At 41.1% G+C, this 18,325-nt stretch overlaps 1 protein-coding gene across 3 annotated transcripts in view; it reads right to left on the minus strand.

Moving 5' to 3' along the window:
- Positions 1 to 18,325, minus strand: part of GHR (growth hormone receptor) — a 233,313-nt gene that overhangs the window by 120,283 nt on the left and 94,705 nt on the right. For all 3 annotated transcript variants that reach the window (XM_019748545.2, XM_019748546.2, XM_074328964.1), the window contains one exon: positions 6,770 to 6,850. In XM_019748545.2, coding sequence (XP_019604104.2) covers positions 6,770 to 6,839 — 70 coding nt within the window. In that variant the 5' untranslated portion in view covers positions 6,840 to 6,850. The remainder of the gene's footprint in view (positions 1 to 6,769; positions 6,851 to 18,325) is intronic.

The following is an 18,325-nucleotide window of genomic DNA, read 5'->3' on the forward strand; positions in this document are numbered from 1 at the left end:
TCATCACAACTTCATGTAGAAGAGGGACACATGACACATGTCACCTCCTTTCCTCCTCTCCCCCTTCGCCCGACCATCCCGTGTCCTGCGTCTTGGTGGGAACTTCTATGACAACATCCTGAAACATTTCCTTCGTGATCGGGACGGATCCACCATGCTCTGACACCTGCAAGCCTGCCGTGGAAATGTAACCCAGACCCTGTGATTCGTTAAGGTGAAGGCTTAAGGCCAGTAAGTTGTTAAATAAACAAAAACAGAGATTCCTGATGGACGTATCTGATAAAATACCATGGATTCATTTTGAACACACTTGGGAGATACAGACCAAACTCTGATTTGCAGCTGAAGCTGAAAAAGTGCTCCAAGCCCCTGGGCTTCCCCCTCTGTACAGTAAACACCACACAGGGCACGAAGGAACCCTCTGTTTGTAGGACCAGTTGCATCAGATTTCAAAATGTATTTATGTCACACATCACCAGTGCCTCTATGCTGCTAACTACAGCTGAGGAGGAGGCTTCGTTTTGGGTTGGAGGATGACACCACTGACAGCATGACTTAAACCCATGTGAGTGTTGCTGGAAAAGCCAAAATTGCCTGGTGGTGCCGGCTGCTTGTGAAAGATGAGGGTAGTGCTGGGGGTTGTGGCTGCTGGCGACTTGGCCTGATGACAAGTTAGGAGTACAGTACTATGGATAAGTAAGTAGTTACAAGGAACAGGAGCCAGATGTCAAAAGATGCTTTTGTGGATGGCTTTGAGATGCTGAAAAGTCTTTATCACATAGAGATTACTGTTCAAGTTTAAATGAAACTAGATCTGGGAAAATAACCTGTTGACTTAAATTCACAGTGAGGAGAAAACTAACAACCACAGTTTCTTCCCGACAGGGTTCCTGGGGGAAAAGGTGCTGGGTGACTGACAGACACTGGGCCCTTTGCTGTGGAGGACGATCTCTAGCAGAGGCTGGCTGGGGAGGTCCAAGCTGGCATGGATTTCTGCACAGCTGAACCTGGGTTAGCCTTAAGCCAGAGGCAGAAAACCAGGTGTGTCCATGAACAAGGGCCTGTGGCCAGCACAGAATCACACATCAAATGTCAACCTCGTTCCTGTTTACCCCGTAACAGAAGCCTCAGTTTAGGCGACTGAATCAAAGTGGTGTGGCAACACTTTGCATACCAGGACTGGCTCTTGTCCTGTAATAGTTGGGATCTAAGGTGGAAGACTAGAAGTGCAGACGATTGTTGGCATGCGTAAATTGAACATTCAAGGTTTGGACTATTCTTGGGTGGTCCCAGTCCTTTTAGTACCAATTAGCTGAGGCACAAACCTAATCACTCACACTGCCAGCTGCTTTGCAGGGGTGAGTCACTTAGCTACTGTGCAAGCCTAACCGACCTCCCAGATTCTGCCCAGCGCATAGCTTGGCTTCTCTCAGCTCATCCTGCATATATTTTATTGCATTCCATGAGGTAAACACATACTCTAGCAATGATAAAAATATCTGGGGTCTATGAAGGACTTGGGCTATAGTCATGAATGTTCACAGACTACATGGGGAGGAAGTTCGGGCCTTCATTCCAGCTGTGGACCCTCAGGGCACAGTAGCCTAAGCCACACCATGGCCACACTGGAGAGCTGAGCAGACAATGGTAGGACCCAGGCTCAGCACAGGCAGGAATTCTGGGAAATGGTATAAAATAGAGATGGTTTAGATACTCTGCTGTCATCAGTCTCAGTACGTTTCCTCCCCCACGGAGCTGTAGCGTGCAAGTACCACTTCACTGCTAATAGACTGAGCTGTGTTCCAGGACTTCACTGTATTAAAGTGAGTCACTGCTGATGTTGATAACATTAACTAAAAATGTGGAGCCTTAGCAATGGATGGACTCACAAAGCTCTGACAATTCCTGAAGTCAAAAATCCACACGTATTTGGACTCTAAGTACTGGTGATTCCATCTCCTCAACATCTGTCTATGATCCATCCATCTTTCACCACCATGGTCACACTTACATCATCTCTCTCTTGACCTATTACAGTCATCTTCCTCTGTGTTCATCTCTCTTAAATATACTTTTATCCGATTACAAGTATTATTTCCAAAATGAAAATCTGACAGTATTATTATCCTGCTTAAAACTCTTCCTGAACCACTAAGGTGGTTCAGAATTAAATTACTTTCACTTGCCTGTCTTCTCTTCTATAGGCCATGAGCTCCTCAGAAACAGGAACATAAATTTAAAATTCATACTTGAATCCATAAAAGTGCTTGATAAAAACTCGCTGAAAGACTGTTCCGTGTCTTTGTCTGCAAAGGCCTATGCTCATATCTTCCATTGGCACTGTCTAGATAGACAAGACCAGAAGCGCTGTACCCTGGGCTGCTAGGGCCCGCTGAACTCCAGTGTCAACGCCGTTTGCGGTACCAGGAGAACCCGGTGACCCAGGCTTGCTGATATACATGGATTCAGGCCATAGCACTAGAGGAGACTGGAAGGTTTCTTCTTGCCTCTTGTGACAGTAAAGACAGCCGCAATCTCAAGCTCTGTGGCTTTCTCCCTCCCTCACTTCCAGTGTGAGTGGAAAGCCTGGGATTGTTCCTCCTTGAAAACTTTGAGCAGTCACACCCTTTGCTGTTTACCCTCTACCACCATGACTCTAATACTAGCTTGAAATATATCCTACATGCCTTGGCAACCTCTCAGAGCTCTGTGGAGCTTCAATTGTAATGGGGGTAAGGTTTATTGAGAAAAATAAATGTTCCTTCTAGTCAGCCATTATTTCCGATCTGTTAGCAATGAGAACAGAGGTGTCTTTTAGTTCAAGTAAGTAATGTGTCGCTTTGCACAGGTTTATGAGAAATGTTCAGAGATATACAGAACATTGTTTTGGGGATTCAGGTTCCTTCAGGACATGGCATCTCACTCCTAGTGTGTAAGTTTCTTACCTTGACAGGTATATAAAAATGATGCGGCACCTTTAAATTTTCAGAGTCATAAGATGCTTACTATGTGCTTTGCTTGCAAGCCACTATACATATGTGTGTACACACACATACATAGAATGTATTGTACATAAATTTTATATATGCTATATATAAAGATTACACACATACACAGATAATGCCCCATCACGAGCTTAGCCTTTTTCACTGGTTTACAACTTTGAGAAGAACTATGACTTGCTCGATACGACACTCACTTCCTCTCCCTTCTCTTCCTCTCCAAATACTACCCATTCTTTAAGGCCCAGCAAGACTTGCCTTTCCCAGGAAGCTTGTACCATCTGCAGGCCTTCTATAATTTAACTCAAATCTATTGACCTACGTTTTCTTCCAAAGGAAATCATTACAAATACAGTGCTCATGTACCACACACTCTGGACACATTAATCCTATGCCTTCCACAAAAGAAGTGCTCCAAAAATATCTGTTGAATATGAAATGTGTGAATTAGAGCCATGCATTGCTTTGTACAGTGCCCTGTCTGCAGCATAACTGCATGAACTATTCTCCACATACACCACCTGGTATCTATACCTGTGCACTTTTGTTTATGTTGTTCCTTGATCACGTTAGCTGTTCCTATAGTTGCCACCTGCTCTTCTCAGACTTGAAGTCTTAACTCAGTATTTCAGCTTCTGCTGAAATAACATCAACCTCCTCTGTGACATTCTTTCTAACTCACTACAGTCAGAAGCGACCCTCCTCTCTTCACTCCTCTTAAAGAATGCAGTTCAGGCCACTGTTTCCATAGTTAGCAGACATTGCCTCATCCCGTAATTCTTTGTGTATATTCCTGATCTCTTAACTCACGATAAATTCCTTGAGGGAAGAATCGCTGCATTCCTCATAGCCCTAAGTTCAATCTTTGAAAATGGAAAGCTCTAAAAATATATATGCACATTGAATTTATTAAATTAACTAGTCCAGTCCACCATGATTTACTGTTTTTCAGAGCATCTTGACCATTTGTATTCATCACACCATCTAGACCTTAAAGCTATACAGTCTCTCCTTCATTTCTAGAAGTTCCATACATCCCAACCAGATGGGGCTTTTTCAGGACAGGGGTTTCCCTCTCCCACCTTAGGGTGCTGAGGTCAAAGAGGGAGCATAGCTGTACATTGACTGAAATAGTAGAGATAAGAGCTAATTTGTAACAGGCACTGCTTGGAAGAATACTTATGTCCAGCAAATCTTCGTATACATTTCTTATTAAAACCACCATCCCAGGAACAGCAGTGTTGATGCAGCCAGGTGACAGTTCAACCCTGTGAAGCCCTCTGACAGTGAGGCATGATTGGTCACTCCTGATTTTGGAATAAGAAATTCTCCCTGTGACTATGCAACCTGCCTTGAGGAGCAGACATAGAGACTAATATTAAGGATGAAAGACAAGGACGAGAGAGCCGCTATTGCAACATTTCAGCTAACACAATGGTGGCACTGTTTCATGTTTAGTTCTCATTAAATTTCCCAAAGTACCATTAGACTTAATAAAAAAATCCTCTCAGGGCCAGTATATTTCTAATTGCTCATCTGCCCAGGCAAGAAAAATCCCTGCTCAAGACTTCCAGTGCCAACCTTCCTCAGGCATCACACAGATCTGTCATCTTCTACCAGTTCCTGGGCGACTTTCCTCCAGGTGACACTTCCCAGATCTCTTACTCAGCAGTGCCATTTCTTTCAGTGACCAAACGGAATTCAAATGAATGAATGGTGAAACTACAGTAGTGACTTTTTTTTTTTTTCTTTTTAAATCCTCACTTATATTTTTAGTCTGCTTTCTACAATGGGAAAGAAAATAAAAATAAAATGATTTGGCTACAATGCAGACCTGGCAGAAAAAGAAACACATGACACATAAATGTCATCTGAGATTGAATCCATGTCATGTCAGGTGATGGCTTTGGCTAAACCCATCAGATAAATGGCCAGAACTGGCAAACACACAGAGGCGTGCGTGCTCATGTTCAAACATGCTCATCTACACCTTCTTACGTAAACACCATCCCTAACCATCCCCAGGCCATTTTAAGGTAGAATTCTGGAGTAGCCATATATTCCAAAGGAATTTTGGTTAGCCCACTAAGAGAAAAAGGAGGAGGAACACATTTTTTCCTTTGCTAAATTACTTACTATGTGCAAGTACCGGTAGGCTACCTGATTTGTGTTTACTATAAAACCACTGCGTTTTCTTATGCTTTGCTCCTCCCGAACAAAGAAACGAAGCAAACAAGAAGCAATGGAAAAGCAAACCAAAAGGCAAATCTAAAATCAGCTAATGGTGTTGTTTGCTTCACTTTTCTTATGAAGTTAAAGGTTTATGTCCGCGCTAAAATGTCAAAGCAGCTGAAATAGATGTTCTTTGCAGACTCTCTCGGTCTAAAACGTAAGAAACTTGAGCTCCAGACTTTCAGCTGGGGATACATTTTAAAAGATACATCTTTAAAGATTTCCTTTGCCATACTTTTCTTTTCACAGGTTTTTAAGATGTCTCAAGCCTTCCCCAGTGGTGTGAAAGTCACCTTAATGAAGAACGTAGAGATTAAAGCACCCTGACTTTGGAACAGCGGAGGATCTCAGCTGTAATTCTTTGGCTCAGAACCAGGGTCTAAAACCAGCCATGGGAAAAGCTGCTGAAATGGAGCCTGTGATTCTCTCCATGTTTGACTTGCATAATGTTGACATTATAACACCAGAGAGAACCAAAACTATTTCAAACAATTATGATTTCTTTTCTATAAATATTTTTAAATTGCTTTACAAGATAAAATAACACTATTTTACCCTTCTTGTTTTCTTAGTTACCTTGGTCACCCTCAGCAGTTCACCACTATGGATTTATTTTTGGCTCAAAGGTTAGGGAGGACATTTTAAAGCACTACCTCTGCTCTTAAGCTATGCTTTCCAACATGAGTTGCCTGGTGAGTAGGAGACTTAGCTACTCTGAAAGCAACAACTGAATGTGGTGTCATAGCATAGGAGAAATAGATTACTTCTTTCCTCTGCTAAAGCCCAAGCAAGGAAAAAAATCAAGTACTCAAGACAATCTTCTAAAAAGTCTCCCAACCCCTATATATGAGTGCAGTTGTCTTGCTGGACAGAAAACTCTTTCCTCTCACTTCCTTTCATTACCCTTGCTCGTTCCAATTATTTCTGCTGTGAGACCTAAGTCTGAACAGATTGAGACTTCTCTGGTAGGAAGGAGAACTAGAACTAGCCAAAGAGGTGCACGACTTCTGCGTACTTGATTCAGCTATCTCAGGCGTCTCTTCCTTCAAACTTAGCCAAAATCACCCAGAGAGTGAAAGGTGAAATTTATTTGAAACCTGCGATTTCCATTCACAGAAAATGTGATGAAGAGGCCTTAATTGTGAACTCTGGAGATAGGCCATGGTGTCCTTAATCAGAGATGACCTGAGTGAGCAGTAGGTTAATCACCCTTCAGTGCAATATCAGTACCTTTCCCAGCCCCCAGGTCCAAGAGAGCTGGCTGGCCTTCAATGTAAATGCCCTCAGCATGATTTGTAGCATTTATTTTTGATGTGAAAACATCAGATGCCAAAACTAGCTACTGTATTCCTTGTAAAACATCCACAGAAAAGTCCTCCGAGTTGATGATTTTAAAGCTAAGAGAAGTTTCCTATTTGCTGCCACTTAAAATGTACATTTTTTTAAATTAAATCATCCAACACACTTAGATTTAACAAATAAAGTTCAGTGTTATTTCAAAACACTGGGGTTGGGGATGGGAAAGCAGAACTCACCGTCACTCCCAGAAAGAGCATCACTTGAGCCCGCCACTGCCAAGGTCAACAGCAGCTTCCAAAGATCCATACCTGTAGGACCTGCAAGCACACAAAGAAAACATGAGGGGAAGCCAACCAAAAGCAGGCTATTATCGTTAAATACGGTTTAAAGACTTGCTGAACCATGAAGGAGCGACATGCATGTTCATTCTAGAAGGAATCCTAGTCAGTCTTTCATTGCTCCAGAGTCTCATAGGGTCAGAATTTTCATGACAGCCAATAATGGGTTGTAATCCACTCTACTTCCTGTGGGTGCTCGCCTCAGGAAATAAAATGCTCGCATCCTAGCCGGCAGCCCTAGACCCACCTCACAGCAAATGACCCCACGCACTGCTTCAATAACAGGGCCAGTGTGGTTCACTGTAACTTGATCCGGAAATAGAAAACCTTGTCAGCCGTATCACCAAGCCTGGGGCCTTGAGCTGGACAGGCCATAAAAGGAAAAACAAAACAACCCACTGTAATAGTAAAAAGTCTCACTGTGTTTCCTAGTGAACGAAAGAGTTCAATTAGCCCTCAGAATACTGTGCTAATGGACCATCCAAAGGATTTAGCTAGAAGGCAGCATAAAGGAGAAGGTGAGAAGCTAAAGAAATCAAAACATCTGTGCTGCCAAGGTGCCCTCCCTAGGACACTGGGAGTCCTCAAGGGTTTTTAGTTGTAGGAGGAATGTGATTTCTGAAAGGCCCAAAATGGGAGTATCTCAGGGTTACAGAAGGGTCAGTTCCAGTCTCTAGCCATCTGGGATCCCAATGTGGCCACACCTTACACCCTTCAGTTTGATGAACGGGGAAAGTCAGCGTGCCTCAGCTAACGCACACCTTTACCTGGAGGAAATAAGCTTCTTTGGAATAAATAAGCCAGGGGTCCACTTCCAGGACCTCTGAAGATATGAGTTTGGACTGGTTTAAAATGAACTCAGCAGACTGTCCTCTGGAGAGCTGTTGCTACATCTGACAACTAACGAATGCCAACTACTGTATGGCTGAGCGGTAATAGTTCCATACAATTACACTGACTTACAAGTCACCCAGGCATACCCGATCACCACACTGGGAGCTCCACCTGCGCCCCTGTTGGTCTCACTTTTATTATTGTACATTCTTAACAATAATGAAATAGCCTTGTCACTAATTGGGCTGAAATGATGAACACGAACGTTTGTTTTCAGGGGTAATGGCTGCATAATTCTGAAGAGGTATAAAATGTCTGATGGTCTATACTTTCTACACAGTGGATGACCCATCATCTCCTTTCGTTCCATATGATTTTACATTCTTACAAATTCTAAGACAATACATCTCCCCATAAACTGAGTATGTTCCTGTGTCTCAGCACGCATGTATATGCCAGCACACATCAAAGAAGGCTCTCACACACTGCCTCGAGGAGTCGTGGAGAGGATCCAGTGTGACAGAGCAGATGAACACACTCTGCCAACTGCGAGATGTCATTCAAATGTGAGCTGTAGTGGTACCGGTGATGTTTTCAATTCCTAACCTGGACGGCTCTGGATTAAGGGCCTTGCATCATTCTCATCTGCTTCACAAATGTGAACCACTGAGTATCTTTCCCTAGGTCCTTTACACTTAGGTGGATAGGCTATGGAACCATAGTTTGAAGCCTCTAATAGAAATACATAAAAAGGCTAAAACCAAATATGTTATAGGCTGAAAAATGCCACGCTGTGGGTAACTGGATATTTCCTTTAAGGTTTTATTTTTAAAGTATTTGTTAAGTAGGAAAAGAAACTTTACTCTGTATATAGTTAGTTTTACCAGTCATCCCCCAACACGCTTAGAGTCAGGGAAAGAAGCTTTCTCTGGCACACGCTGTCTTATATCAAGTTGTAACAGATTCCCAGTTCCCAGGTAGTGGGTTTTGCTTCCCAATTGACTAAGGATATGAAGAGGTTTGTATTTCTCGAAGGGTGCTTTCTCTGGTTTGGAAGTCACTTCTTCAAACATCTCAAAGAGACTTAGCAAATGCCAGAAACAAGTGAATTTTGCTTCAGGTGAACAGTAGTTGACCCCTTCACACCCCCAAACTTTTGAAAACTGCTGCCTGAAAATGAACTTCACTTCTCCCAAACAACAATTCCTTTAACAGCCAAACATATCTCAATAGCAGGTTCTATCTCACAAAAGAAACAAATCAATCAGAATCCCCAAAGCAAAATTAACCAGAACATTTTTGCACACTCCTACAGAAAAAAAAAAAAAAAGAGGTATTCAAAACTGCTATTCTCCCAAATAGGAGATGAGAACAGTTTACTGCCACTGAGAGCTCTGCAGAGGGACCTAATTCCAACTCTAACTCGGGCTGAGAGCAGAGAAGAGGATAACTAAATATGGCTGGATTCAGTGAGAGCTAATTGCTCCATTAGAGACTAGCTCCCCTTCCACTGTTGCTGGACCAGTGGGGGTGACTCTAAAGTGGCCCCCGTCATCCTCCCCTAGTGAACTTTCTAGAGCCATCACATGACCTAGGCCAATGAGCATTCTGTTTGACTGGATTGTAAACTGCCCCCCTTCATCTCCGTAGAGCTACGTGGGGTAGTTTCTAGATGAGAGGATCCTTCTTTATTAGTTTCTAGCTGAGATAAAGTGTCCTGAGGAGAGAAGAGAGTTTGGAACTTTAATGTAATCTATCAATGATGTGCCAGATGTGAGCAGGAGAAAGTCCCATTTTTCCCTTTCCCCATTATAATTGGAATACAGGCAGGCATTGTTCAGAGGAATCTACCAAATTGTACTTTAGCTTATTGGGTTTTTTTAAGTGTGCAATATTTTTTCTAGGGAAAATCCCTTTCTAAATTTCTAATGATATTTATGCATTCTTTGGCTATAGACTCATGGCAAGATTTTCATTTGGGAGGGGGAGGAAAAGTTTCAATTCTTGCATAATGAAACTCACACCATTTCTACTTTCAAAGCTTGAGGCATTTTGCCTGCTCCCCACTCCCTCAAGGGAGAGCCCGTTGAAAAGCAGTGAGATTTAGCTGGCGTGAGTTTTAATTCTGTAGACTGCCCAGCACAGGAGGCCTCTAAATTAGTTAGGCCTATGTTATACTGACTTTTATTCTTTGGCTATAAAACAGTCCATAAACACATGAGAAGAGCTGCAGATTAAATAAATATATTTTTTTCCAACATGTTATAACCAACTCCAGGCAAAGAAAGCAATTGTTTCAATTCTCTTTCATTGAAAATTAGCAAGTATTTGTTGACCTACTAGCATCTGCTAGCAGGGTGCGAGGCACGATGCAGAATACAAAAGCAATCAAAATCATGGTTCTCAATTTCAAGAATTAGGCAAGATAGGCACATGAAACCGTGAAAAGCAGCAGCATACCTAAAAATGGAAGATCAGAGTAGGTAAAAATCAGCCACTGAATTGAGGGGCTTAACATTAGAACTACGTGATGGATAAGATGGTGATAGGTAAGAAAAAGTAAGAAGATATGGTTGAACTTTTGCTATGGGCAGAAGCTCACAGAGTGAAAATGTCCTGGGTATGGGTCTGGGTTCTGATTAGACCAGGGTAGTAGTCTGAGGGGGATGGTGAGATAGTGAACAAGGTTCAGAATTACGAAGAAAGGAATAAAATTCGATGGCAAGGGAGGACTGACTGAAACAGCATTTTCAACTCGTATTAATCAGAAAGTCACTAGAAGTTTTGGTACAGGTAAATCATGTGCAAAAGCAGATTTTCTCAGGATAAATCTGCCCCTCGTATCTTCTTCACTTAATATCACTGAGAAATACAGGTAAGATCTGGTGATGACTAGATACAGGAGACGATAAAGAGACACATGTCTATCACCAATGACTGAACATGTAGTATATGTGTGGATGAAAGATGGTGCCATGGACAGAAATCAGAAATTTGGGTTCTGAGTTGTTTAGAGGGAGGAGATCACAGGACTATCTTTGCTACTTGGTGTTATGGCAAAATACCAAAATGGCAGCTCCATCGACCAGAAATAATGTTTCCTCATTTTTTTTTTAATTGATTTAGCTGTGCTGATACTGAAAAAGCAAGAGCTGATTAAAAAATCCCCATGGAAGCAGAATTGTTATATTGCAAAACCAAGGCCTAGGTAACCTAATAAATGTGTACTTTCTGATACTGATGTTGATTATTAATAAAATATTGCCAAACTGAATCTGATTGATTCCCTGGTGAAGCTTTCCTAAAAATTCAGCACTGAAAAAGGAAGAGGCTAATTCCAAAAGATATTTGAAATGATCCATTCTAATTAGCACCAGGCATATTACTTGAACAGTCTACGTTTGAAATTCATGTTTTTACCCACTTTCTTTGGTGAGGGAATTTGAAAACTGGTGAGACCCAAAATGCCTTAGGTCAACTTATTTTCTTCCCATTAGTGAGGTAGAAAAAGTTCACAGACATTATTGATATAACTACTTTGCTGAGATTTCTCTTTTCTTAGGAACCAGTGGGGAACACAGGATGGGAAAGTATTTTAAATGTGTAATTAATGAGGGGAAAAAAAGATTTGGGGAGTAGTGTATATATTAGGTCTCCTTTTTAATAAAACAAATAAAGCATATATGGAAAGTACTTATGCTGACCAATTCCGTTATCACCAGTCACCTATGGCTAGTGAGCCCTTGAATTGTGGCTAATGCAACTGAAGAATTAACTGAGCTAAATTTTACTTAATTTTAATTAATTAAATATTTCAATTAAGTATTCAATTAAGTATATTTGGAACAGGTTGGGTATATGAATCCACTTTTTCAGCTGTAGATTTTATGAAATCTAAATACAGATTATTTCTGATGAAAGTAGCATTTTAAATTGAGATGTGCTGTATGTGTAAAATATACATGGATTTTGAAGGTTTGGTACAAAAAGGATGCAAAATATTTCGGAAATGTCTATGTTGACAGTATGTTAAAATCATATTTTGGATTGAGTTAAATAAAATATTATTAAAAATTAATATCCTGTTTCTTTTTATTTTTTAAAATGTGATCGGTAGAAAATTTTACATCACATATGTGGCTTGCATTGTGTTTTATATTTCTATTTGACAATATTGATATATACATTTCATGGTTTGTATGGTTGTACTTGCATTCATAAATATTAAATAGTGAGCATATTGCTTCTGTAATAAAAACAATAAACAAAATACAATTTTATATTTCTAGTGACATACAAAATCATTGTGGTTATGTTTTAAGAGGTCCAAATGCAGAATGATGGGGACAGAAGATTCACTGAAGAGTTAGGTATGATTATATGTGTAGAATGTTTTTTTAGGTATCCAGTATGCCTTTGTTTACCTTTAGAAGTGTGACAATTCACACTGTATCACTCTTTGAGTCATAGACAGTGGTATACCGATAAATATTTAACAACTTTCTCTCTGGAATAAAGAAAAGGGCCATGATTTGTAGCGATTGCCAATTTCTGTGATGTAAACACCTCCACTAGTGCTGATTTTAAGCTACCAAGTCATGAACCTGGATTCACTAAGTCACTGGATTCACTGAAGTCACTGAATGTGGGTTCACAAGCCAGGAGGAGCTGGACCCAGCACACCACCGGCTGGGGAAATGAACGGTGCTATCTAGGTTACGTGTAGGTAACAGGTACAAAGATTAAGCAATGTGCTGACATTGATACAAGATATAAGAGTGCTTCTGGGTGAACCCTGTATACTTGATTTCATTTGATGCCATCTGTTGCACTGTCAGCTGGTCACACTTAGTTAATAAGCATTCACAGGTACTTTCTCAGGTCTTTAGAAATTAATGTCAGCCTTTACTTTAGATGCCATCCTTGTCTTCACTTACAGACAGGGGAAGCTTAGGGGTTAAGAGCATGTGTTCTGGAGTCAGAGAGAGCTAGGTTCAAATCCTGGCTTTACCAAACCTCATTTTACTTATCTCTAATATGGGGATGATAACTGTATTACTTTTTTTCATAGCAAAATCAGGAGGGCATTAAACGAGATAATTTATTCAAAGCATTTGGTATGCCCTCTGCCTGCATCCCATAAATGCTAGCTATTATTAGACTCTTTCTGATACTAGTAATAAATAGACTATGCTTTATAATATTTCCATGGTGCAGATTGAGAGTGGGTCCTATATTTGTATGTCTTGAAATGGAAGCCTAGGGAGGTGGCAAAGCTATTGGCAAATGTGATCTTCGGCAGCCAGAATATGTAAGACTCCCTTCTTCAATTACTTATAGCATGTAAGCGTCCAGGGAAAGTGAAGGCTCATCATAATGTAATGTGTGTATCTCCTCAGATAAGGCAGGGATGCTGCCCATTTTTGCTCAGGTGTACAGGCAACTACATACCTTCGGACTGGAGGCCCAATTGTGTGGGAAATAATCTAGAGGCTGATTTCACCCCTTATCACTATTTCAGCTACTGTAAGAAAACTCTACACTGTTCTTACTGGGTCCGGATCATTTGTTTTGTGAATCACAGATTTCTAGAACTGAAAAGTAGGTAGATGAATTCCAATGACAAGAGGGTTGACTTGACAAAGGTTGGACTCTCGTGAGAACAGAGAAGGCAGCTGGGTTATAGGAACCTGGGTCTTTACCTCTTCCTTTCTGGAGGAGGGAGAAAATAAGGGGCATTTCAGTACTAAGTGCTTGGTGCTGTTCCTATCTTGGTATGCACGTGTCTTCTGTTGGTAGTGGACCTTTTTCAGTGCATGGAGCATTCTGTTTGAGTTCAGTAAGATCCAGTGACACTTTGCAACAGTGGCAATTCACCATAGCAACTATTGCTATGGATGGCTGTCAAACTCACCCAGCCCAATTCACTTGGTGCGTCCACTGATTCACAACACAGGTGTGACTCTCACATGGAAGAGAAAATCAATTACATAGGTGCTTATTTGAACAATGTGTTCCTTTTTATATCTTACTTTACACCATTGCACCTACCAAGTCTTTTTTTCCAAAACAGATTTTGAAAAAGCAAACCTCTCACTGCATTTCTGATTCCTCTCTCCTTTTCCACAAGGCTCTTTTTTAAATGTAATTTTTTTTTATTACTGTGATAGATTATATAGAATATGGGGAATGTGCCTTAAACAAAGTTGAAGATATTGGAAGTTTCTTTTATACTCTCAGATGGGAATTAGCTTTGTTTAACCTAATTTAATAAGAAATGATAAGCTGTTGAAGACAATATTTCATAGAACGAAGTCTTCAAATGAATACATGCATTATCTTGATGACATTCTAATCGATGATGATTAGTACAATAACTGATAGTGTGCTAGCATACCCAGACAACAGAGAGCAAAACTGGGAGAAGCTCTTCTTTCCTTTAATCCAGTCCAAAATGATGAAGTTGTTCTTTTAACGTAAACCAGTTGGGAAACCAAGTGTGAGGCAATGTGATCTCCTGGGAAAAGCATTGCTGGAGGAGTCAGCAATCCTGTGCCCTGGTGCCAGCCCAGCATTTCCTGACTCGGTGACGCCAGCAGTCATTTAATCACAGTGGGTTTCAATTCTCTCATCTGCATAACATTCCATGACTTTGTGATAAGCTAAATCCCCCCTTGTGTGACGTAATGACAGCTGCCATTCACTGGGGACTACTCCTGTCCTGATGCTGCCAGCCTCCTGTCCTTCTCTTCTTTTAGCTGTGAGCAAACTAGGGGGAGTAGTCATGTCTCGCTCTCTATCGGAACCCCAACAATTAGCCTTGGGCCTGGCACAGAGTAGATGCCTCCCCAAAAATCTGCCCAATGAAGAAGTGTGCCAGGTGTCTTATTTTCTTCAACTTTTACAAAGACTCTGCAAGAGAGATCCTAATTTCAAAAATCAGAAAATGAAAGTTTAGAGGAATTTTGAGAGGTGATTCCCCTAGACAGAATATTTCTGGGTAGCGATTGGTTTCTTTTAAAATGCTACACCAGTCTGAATAAACACCTGTGCAGGATACCAACGAAGCAGGAAAAACTACAGAAAAAGAAAAAGAGTAAAGTTTACGTTTGAATTATAGACAAGGGCAGACACCGTAGTATTTCCAGTGAGCCGTCAAGGACGGTGATAATTCATCAATGCTGACGTAGCAGTTTCTTTGGGAACAGTATTGCTCAAGGGGTATAACATTCATCTCTAGGCCTTTGAGCCTCCAAGCACCTGATCTACCTTCATGTGCATTCCTTAAGAGCTATGATGTGTGCTCTTTCCATGACACAGGGGCATCCCCCCACCTCCTTTAAGCCTATACACATAAATAGAAAGAAATCTATTTGGCCAGACTGACCAGCTGCCAAATAGGTGGCAAGCACAGGGCAGATCAATGTCACGTCTTATCTCCAGGAAGCGTATAAGATACCACTGCACTCCTTCAGATATGGAAGGTGGAACAGCTTGGACTTGCACCATGCATTGTTAATAGCTTTAATAGAAAGTGCTCTCCCGAACAGTGCTGTGTCACAGAAATAGAACGTGCGCCCCACATGCTAGCCGCGTACGCAGCTTTAAATTTTCTAATAAGCACATTAAAAAAGTAAAGAAATACGTAAAATCAATGTTAGTAATATATCCCACTTGACCCAATAGATCCCGGAGTATTATCATTTCATCATGGAGTAACCAGGAAAAGTATTAGTGAGCTATTTCACACGCTTTTTTCATGTGGAATCTTTGAATCTGGTGTATTTCACACTCACAGCACACTACAACGGGCACTGGCCACATCTCCAGTGCTCAATAGCCACAGGCAGCTAAGTGGCTACTGCACTGGACTGTGCAGCTCCAGACACTGAGAGATTGTGGGCACGCATGTTGCCAGCTCCTTGGCTAGTGCAGAATGTATTGTATCTGTGCTTATTCTTGCTTCTGAGCAGGCCAAGCTTTTGAGAAGAGACCTTTAAACAGTTATTTTGCTAGGTCTAATAGCTGCTTCTTAAAGCCCTAGAAAGAAACAGTCTTGAAACCAGATGCATGGTGTTCCAGACTGCCCCAACACTCATTTTGCGTACAATTACTGTGTTTCCCCGAAAAGAAGACTTACCTGGAAAATAAACCCAGGCATGATTTTTCAGGATGATATCCCCTGATGCGTCTTTTGGAGCAAACCTTAATATAAGACTCAGTCTTATTTTCGAGGAAACACAGTACTGAGCACTGAACTCTGCATACAAATTAAACCATAAACCTTTTGTTTGTGTCAGAGAACACCAGATCTGTCACCGGTTATGAGACTTCAAGTGAATCATTTCTCACTCTCAGCTTCTTTACCTCCAAAATAGAATGTTTGGAGCTTATCAATAGTTTTCAGCATTGGCTGCAAATTAGAACCACTGCGGAAACTTAAAAAAAAAAAAAAAATGCCCTGGCTTTGCCATAGAGAAATCAGAATCTCTGGGGTAGGGCCTGAGTAATACTTCACAATTTTTGTCATACAATTCTAAAGTGCAGCTAGAATTGAGAATCACTGATTTAGTGCAAACCAAATGTGCTATGATCTTTAAGATTGTGAAAAATAGAGCTCATCTCCCCCAAGGAGACTTCCTCAGCTGAGTGGAGTGAGAGGGAAGACATATCAGTCTTCCCCATTCAACCAACCAATAGATGTACTTCTTATAATAGAGAACCTTCTATGCTAAGTGGTTAAAATACTAAATGTGAAGCTAGGTTAAGAAAATGTCCTATGTAATGGCAAGATACAAAGACTACATGTAAATAGATGGAATCAGCCACCCGCTGACATGATCACTCAAGTAATGACAAACATGATTTCAAAGTCTGTTCATGAGACTGGCTAGGCAGAATGTTAAAGAGGTCCCCTTAAGATCGTCATCTGTGGTTATTCAATCAAACACTAACCTAGGTACTGCTCTGAAGGGACTTGGCAGACGTAATGAAGGTTATTAATCAACTGATTTTAAAACAGGGAGATTATCCTGGATTATCCAAGGAGTCTGTGTAATCACATTAGCCTATAAAAGCTGGCTAGGAAGTCAGTCGGTGAGATGTGGTAGAAGAAGAAGTCAGAGAGACTAGAAATTCAAGAGGAACTTGACTTGCTGGTGCTTGAGGGGACCATGAAGAAAACATGAGATGTAATGCAGCCAATCCCTAGGAGCAAAATCTGGCTCCTAGCTGACAGCCCGCAAGGAAATCGGGAAGATAGTCCTGCAATGGCAAGGAACTGAATTCTCAACTACCCGAACAAGCTTGAAAGCAAATTAATTCCCAGAGCCTCTGTCATGCAGCCATAATGACACTTTGACGTCAGCCTTGTGAACTTTACACAAGGAATCCAGCTGAGTCCTCCTGTGCCCAGACTTCTCACCTACAGAGCTGTGAGATAATAAATGGGTGTTGCTATAAGCCACTAAATTTATCATTTGTTATGGAAGCAACAGAAAACTAATATAGTTTCTCAAAGTCCATTAGAGAGTCCAAGGTTGACTTCCTAAACATCAATCCCGAAGACAACTATCCAGTCACCACTGAAACATGTCTATCAGAAGAGGGGCAGAGTGTAAAAATTTGGAGTCAGAAGGAACTTTAGAGACAATCTAGTCCAATCAATTAATGATGGATGAAGAATGCTGAAAAAAAACAGAGAGTAAATAATTTATGGCTTTGTCTCTTCTAACTACCTTTGACCAGCCACCAGCAATGTCCCAATACAGAAACAGAGCTTAGGGACGCTCTTCCCTAAATTCCTTCAGTTCCCTCTATTCCAACTCTACAGTTGCCAAATTACCTTCTGATTCTTGTCTTTTGAATTTGCGATCTTTCTGGAAAACTAACACAATAACAGCTGAAATGAAAATTGCTTGACAGTGGAAATGAAGAATAAGCAAATGTATTGGCATTCTGGTAGACGGGCCCATCTTTTGAAATTGGCTAGTTTAAATCGGGCCCCTAGAGTCTGATTACCTCTGGGTCATTTCATGGGTCATTTATTTTTTGAACACATAAATCTGGGCATGAGATGACCTCAGAGAAAGCGAGAAAGCCAGAGAGAGCCTGTCTAAATCAGTTTGCTGGCCTAGCTTCTCATCTTAACCTCAGGTCTAACTAGGAAATTAGAAAACAGATGATGTGTCAATGGAAAGGTAAATCAAAACCAAGGTCAAAATCTATGACAGACTAGGGTGGGGGAAGATAAGGACAAGGAGTATGTATTTATGGAAAAAAAAAAGTGATATGGAAGGGGGAAGGACAGGCTATCTTTGTAACATGGCCTTGTAAATCTAGCATCTTGGCTCAGGAAAGCCTGTTTTCAGTCCTTCCGAACTAAACGGTCAATTCCCAGGATCCTGTTGTTTACCACCCTATGAGACCACCACAGCATAACTCAGGAAATTGTAATTCAATGACCTAGCTGTGTATCTCCTAAATCAGTCGGCTGGAGGCTGGCGGATAAGGGCTGGAATGAGCATGCTGAGCCAAACCCTGAACCACTATTGATTCACAGAGACTCTCCACCTACCAAGAAGTCAAGGAATAGACACTTAAGTGCTTTTTCATTGCCAT

This window comes from Rhinolophus sinicus, linkage group LG03 (genome assembly GCF_036562045.2).
Source record: "Rhinolophus sinicus isolate RSC01 linkage group LG03, ASM3656204v1, whole genome shotgun sequence".
In the NCBI taxonomy this organism is placed as follows: Eukaryota; Metazoa; Chordata; class Mammalia; order Chiroptera; family Rhinolophidae; genus Rhinolophus; species Rhinolophus sinicus.